This window comes from Mesocricetus auratus, unplaced genomic scaffold (genome assembly GCF_017639785.1).
Source record: "Mesocricetus auratus isolate SY011 unplaced genomic scaffold, BCM_Maur_2.0 Super-Scaffold_100027, whole genome shotgun sequence".
NCBI lineage: Eukaryota > Metazoa > Chordata > Mammalia > Rodentia > Cricetidae > Mesocricetus > Mesocricetus auratus.
Window position 1 is genome coordinate 17,243,840 of NW_024429208.1, and position 6,000 is coordinate 17,249,839.

At 46.7% G+C, this 6,000-nt stretch overlaps 1 protein-coding gene across 4 annotated transcripts in view; it reads right to left on the reverse strand.

The window, feature by feature from the left end:
- Window positions 1–4,274, reverse strand: part of Rtkn2 (rhotekin 2) — a 63,460-nt gene extending 59,186 nt beyond the window's left edge. For 3 of the 4 annotated variants that reach the window (XM_013113843.3, XM_040732183.1, XM_040732181.1), the window contains exon 1: window positions 4,056–4,273. In XM_013113843.3, the coding sequence (XP_012969297.1) occupies window positions 4,056–4,094 (39 nt within the window). In that variant the 5' untranslated portion in view covers window positions 4,095–4,273. Of the gene's footprint in view, window positions 1–4,055 lie in introns of all 4 variants that reach the window. The other variant, XM_013113844.3, reaches the window with a different exon arrangement.
- Window positions 4,275–6,000: the final 1,726 nt, after the last annotated feature.

Consider the following 6,000-nt stretch of genomic DNA (forward strand, 5'->3'; position numbering starts at 1 on the left):
GCCTTTTACCCACTCCAGTGAATATGCACTATAAACTAGGACCTGCCTTCTCTGCCAAGGCTGGTCAACCAGACGAAGAGGGCTGATGCAGGATGGTGAGCTAACTGCGAAGTGTATGTACACACCGTCCTTGAACACACTAAACAGTGTCTACCACTGCAGCAAGTTTATGTTTCCCACAATACTCGCCAGCACTCATCCACTCTACATGGAGAGGGAAACTCCGACCAACGCCCCTTATCAGATGTAGCCAAGTAATGGGTTACAGAGCAAAAGGAATCGTCTTTACTTAGTAGGTATACGTGGTACTTGTGGGGAGAAAGTGATGTCTGGGGTGACCCAGTGAGAATAAAGATCGTGAAAGGTGGGGCATCCTCTGAGCATACAGTGATGCTGACCGTCTTCCAAGAGGGCTGAAGATCTAAAATCATCACTGTCACTGCCATGGCCCAAGGGGTGCAGACAGGCACAGTGAAGGATGACTGTGGCCAATGAGAAAAGATGGTCTGTGTGCATCCTGTTGGAAAGACAGACCCTAAGAAGAGTGGGTTAAGTCACCCTCTATTTCAGGGTTCCACTTTCTGAATAAGGGCCTGCATATGATCAGGTCAAACAGACACTCACATGGCTGTCCTGATGCAAGAAGTAGATAAAGTTAGCAGCTAAGACGCAATGGACAGAGCAAAGCTAAAAGCGCAATAGTTGGGTGCCTTAGAAGTGGAAGCTAAGGGCTGGAGAGATGGCTCAATGGTTAGGGGTGCTTGCCATTCTTCCAGAGGATATGAGTTCGGTTCCCAGAACCCATAGCAGGCAGCTCACAGCCACCTATGACTCCTGCTCCAGGGGATCCAACACCTTCTCCTGGCCTCTCAGGTACCCCACACATATGTGTATGTAAATAAAAACCAACTTTTAAGATACATAAAAGTAGAAATGGGGAGACAGGAAAATGGCTCAATGTGCAAGCATGGGGACCTGAGTTCACCACAGAGAAACCAGGCACTATGGTGTGCCCCTGAAACCCCAGTGCTGGGGAGGTGAAGACTTAGTTAGGCTTACTGGCAGTCAGTCTAGCAGAAAATGGAAAGTTCCAGGTTCAATAAAAGATTATCTCTCTGTGGGTCTCTGTGCCTGTCTGTCTGTCTGTCTGTCTGTCTTTCTCTGTCTCTGTCTCTCTCTCTCTATCTCTCTCTCTCTCTCTTCCCCCTTTCCTCCTCCCTCCCCCTCCTCTCTCTCTCTCTCACACACACACAGAGCCAGGTATAATAACACACACCTTTAATCTCTGTACAGGAGAGGCAGAGGCAAGCAGATCTCTGTGGCTTCAGGTTAGTCTCCTCTACATACTGAATTTCAGGCCAGTCAGTGGCTACATGGTGAAACCTTGCCTCAAAAACAAACAAACAAACACAAACCAAAAACCAAAACAACAACCACCACAAAATAGTGGAGAGCAATAGAAGAATACACTGCAGTTGACCTCTGACCTCCGTGTGTCCACAGACCAACACAACCCTGCACACATGTGCTCCCACAGAGAGATGAGAATCGAGAGCTAGATCAGCAGCGCACTGCCTCTCTAGACGGCACAGCGCCCTGAATTTGACTGCTAACGCCACAGTAGAGTAAAAACCACAAAACAGGTGAGCTAGAATATGGAAAAGAGACATCCGAAAGGGTTAGAAACAGAACAGCACAAAGACAGCGAATGGCCTTATTGTTGATCCCAAGAAGTGACTTTTAAAACTGAAAACGAGAGAGACAATCCATAAGTAATGCTGACTGAGACTACTCCCACCTAACAACTAACCTACTATGCCATGAGACCAAGGGGAAGGGGAAGAAAAGTAAAAGCAGTTTATATGCAGTATGCTTGCTTTTAAAAATATTTTTATACTATGATGATGATGATGATGATTGATGATGGTGATGAGAGAGGGCATGTGTGTGTTTTGTGTGTGTGTACACAGATACTTGCTGTACCATGGCATTCATGTGGTAGTCAGATAGCAGCTTTGGGGAGTTGGTTCTCTCCTTACCCTACAGGTCCCAGAGAACAGCTTAAATCGCCTCGTTGCACAGCGAGCATGTTTACCATGGTGCTATCTCTCCAGCCCTAATCTCTGTGTCTTAACAAAATTCCATGCACTGAAGAATTGTTTATCTAAGAAACTGTTTTAACACTAATCCTTCTAGAGAACTGAGGCTATAGAAATCTAATTTATGTTCTGAAACTCCTTTACTGGGACACTTGGGCTTTTTGTAGGAGCTTAAACTTTACAAGGAAGGGTTAGGTGACTGCCTTAGCTGCTCCGAGGAGTAGGGCAGGTTTGTCGTCCTGACACTGATATGCTCTCTTAGACAGAGAGGCTATTCAATCTCAACAGCTTTCTAAGACAGGTATTTCAGCCATTCTGTAACCGTGGAAACCAGGCTCAGAACAACTCATGGATTATTCAGAATTACACAGCAGAGTGAGATTTGACCTGAATCTCTCAAAACCAATATGCTATCGGAGTCACCTCCAGGGTTGAAGCAGAGTTCAAAGAACTAAACCTCTGGCTTCACCCTATTAGATCACAGCGTTCAATTTTGGGGGAAAAAACACATACTAAATAAAAATTCAGTGTTAGTCAAGTATAAAATTTTCTTCCTGACTGAGTATTCTGGTGAAGTCAAAACCTACTACTATTCTGTTGTTTCTCTTCAAAGACCCAAACAAAAAACAATTCTTCGTCTTATTTTGATATTATTATGCTTAAAAAATACTAATAATTATATCTTACTACATTTATATAACCCAGTCTTGCCATATTTGCTATATATATATATTTAAGTATTATATACATCATATAGTATACACACATACACAGTCATTTTCCTTCCAAACAGCCAAGCTTTGTTATCCTCCTTTCTCTTCTGCGTTATTCCTAGATGTCACTGCAGCACTAATAAGCACATTTGGGCTTGGACGGCTACACCAGTACTTAACGTGATTCCCTACAAGAAACCCAACAGGCCTTCAGTTGACTAGAAATCAAATCTGTGTTAACACCAGTATATCGAGTGCTTGTCTAGAATGCACAAGGCACTGGGTTTGACTCAGTTCCATATCAGTCAGGCTTGCTGGGGCACTCATCTGATTTCCACACCAGGGAGGTGGAGACAAGAGGAGCTTCAGGAGTTCAAGGCTATCCTTGGACTAAGCAAACAGAACAGCTAAAATACATAACAAAACAGGAAGAAATAACTTGCAGGAGATTTGAAAGTCCTGTGAATGTTAGTAGAAAACAGCACTTGTTACTACCAATACGGTTTGCACAATCACTTAAAGCCTGGCTCAACTTTTCAGAGAATTAAGGAGGACTTCCTAACAATGCCCAATCTGCCAAGGAAATTCTATGAAACTGCAGTCTTCCGATCTTGACCAGCAAATCTGGCAACTGTATATGGTTCAAATCACTATACTTCAGAAGCCGGTAAAAGCAGGTGGAAATGGAAATGGAAGTGAAGATGTAGCTAAAAAGGCATTCGAGTTTTCTTTTCATTAAAATGCTAAAGTAATGGCTGGACTAATTGATGTGGCCAAGAAATATCCTCGACTACACTAAATAAAAAAGTGCAGAACACATTTTATATGGCTAAAAAAAACACCCAATTTGTTTGCAACTCAGTGTCCTTTCTTTTTGTTAATATTTGTGCAAGAACCCAAGTTTAAACGTCTATTCCCGTAAAGCTAAAAACATGCTGTTTGAGCGTCCACCCCGCCCCCCTCGTCCCCCAGTTTGATGCTCGCCCACACCGCTGTGGGGAGCGCCTTGCATTATTAGATGCACAGCTGTGCAGGACCCAGAGGCGCTGGCAGCAACCCGGGCACTCTCTCCCGGGGTATCACCTCGGCCCTGCAAGCCTGGGGAGGACGAACAGGTGCAAAGGGCCCCGGTGTCCTTCTCCGGCCCCGGTCTTGGTCTCCTCCTTGGGTGCAGCCAACAGGCGTGCAAAGCCACGATACACGACCCACAGGTTGCAGGTCGCCAGTCCCTGGCCTCGCTCACCTGCTGCGCCCGGAGGTCCCTCTGCAACCGCCCCTCCATTTCGGTGCAAGTCGGGGACGATTTGAAAAGCGCGCCCCGGGTTGCAGCTGCGGACCGCACCAACCGCCCGGCCGTACCAAGTCCAGGCTGCGGGGGAAACCCAGCCCGTGACGCCGCGCACGCGCACTGGAAGCGCTTAGGCCACGGCCGACAAAAGACTTCGGAGACCCGAGGGCTCTGAACAGACCCTCGGCAACTGCCGGCCTTAAGCGCGGGCGGGGAAATGGGAGGGGCCTAGGAGTGTTGTGGGCGGGGCCTGAACCGAGCATATCGGCCTGGGTGGGTGGGTGGGGTCTGTGGTGGGCGGGGCTTGAAGAGAACGTGCCTGGGTAGGTAGGCTGGGAGATGGAGGGAGTGCCTCGACTGGTGGGCGGGGCCTGAGCCGGTGGGCGGGGTCTGAGCCCTTGGGCGGGGTGGAGCCTTAGGGAAGTCTCTCCACCGAAGGCTCAGCTGGGTGATTTCTCTGTCAGGTTTGAGGTAAGCTTTCTCCTGCATCTTTAAAGGGATGGACTGACCGGACTCCACAGACCGCGCAGGGACATAGGTCCCACGGTCTGGGTCTCAGAGAACGTGCTGGGGAGACATCACAGTAGACATTTCGTGAGTTCTTCTGTTCCTGGGTTTCTTGGCTTCCCTAAAGTGACAGCAAACAGCATTATCCAGAAGCCTGGTCATTAGCACCATCTTTCCTTAAGACTGAGGAGGGGGAGATGCTGAAGGATTGAACTAGGAGCCTCAAGCATGGCAAGCAGCTGGTCTACCACTGAACTATCCAGCTCAAACACTACTTTTAATTAAAGGATGTACACACCCTTGTAAAGTGTTTAAAATTGCCCCTTGGCTTATCATGTGCAGGAAATGTCTAGGGCTTTGGGCATTTTCCACCTGAGGGGAAGACTCCTACCTCACCTCAGAAAAGGCTTGGGGCATTCTTCCCTCTATAAACAGCCTGACCCTGTTTATTTATTTACCTGGGACATCCCCTATCCGGTTTGTTGTCCCAGTGTCCCACCTATCTTAGCTCTTATCCCAGAGTGGACTTTATATGATCACCTTACTCACAAACCTCTTTGCTAAAGCAATTAATGGAAAGATGCACTTAAAAATAAAATGAGTGGGCCGGTGAGATGACTCAGCAAGCCATCCCAGGATGGTGGAAGGAGGGAACCACTCCCAAAAGTAATATCCCCATGTGCACCAGAACGTGGGTACACACACACACACACACACACACACACACACACACACACACACACACCACCCCCTTCTTCTCAAGTGGATAATTGCCTGGTTGAGGACCTCAGGACTAGGTGATTCTAGAAGCTGCCCAGTTAGGAATGACTCTCCCCTTAAATTAGAAGCCTGGAATGACCCACAATTGTAAAGTATGTGAAACTTGAAATTACCAACACCCAACTCACACAGTTTCCTCCAAACACAGGGTTGAATTCCATTGTCATTAGGTGCCCCTTGCCCTGGCACTTAGATTTCTTGTGCTGCCACTTTGTGGTGTAATTATCACTAACTAACATGAGTTGCAGGAGCCAGGTATAATACCTGACTCACAAAAGAAATACACACAGAGAGCTCATCTTCAAATACAAAGCGATTGTCATGTAACACACACAGCTCTCAGACCCAGCTCAAAACATGTGCCAAGGGTAGCACCTTTAGAAAAAAAAAAGATGACCAGTTTCAAATTGGACACGTGTTGGGAAATACTGATGAATGAATACTGTGGGTGTAATAATCGTGGAAAGAAAGCTAAGACAGGCCATGTTTAGTATTTACCTGTAGACTACAGATAGTTGCTGTTAAAGACCTTTCTCTTTGTAGAAGAAATAATGTGGACCTATCTCTTTCTTAGTCATCAAGGGATGTGTCCCAGAAGTGCTTAAATGCTTAC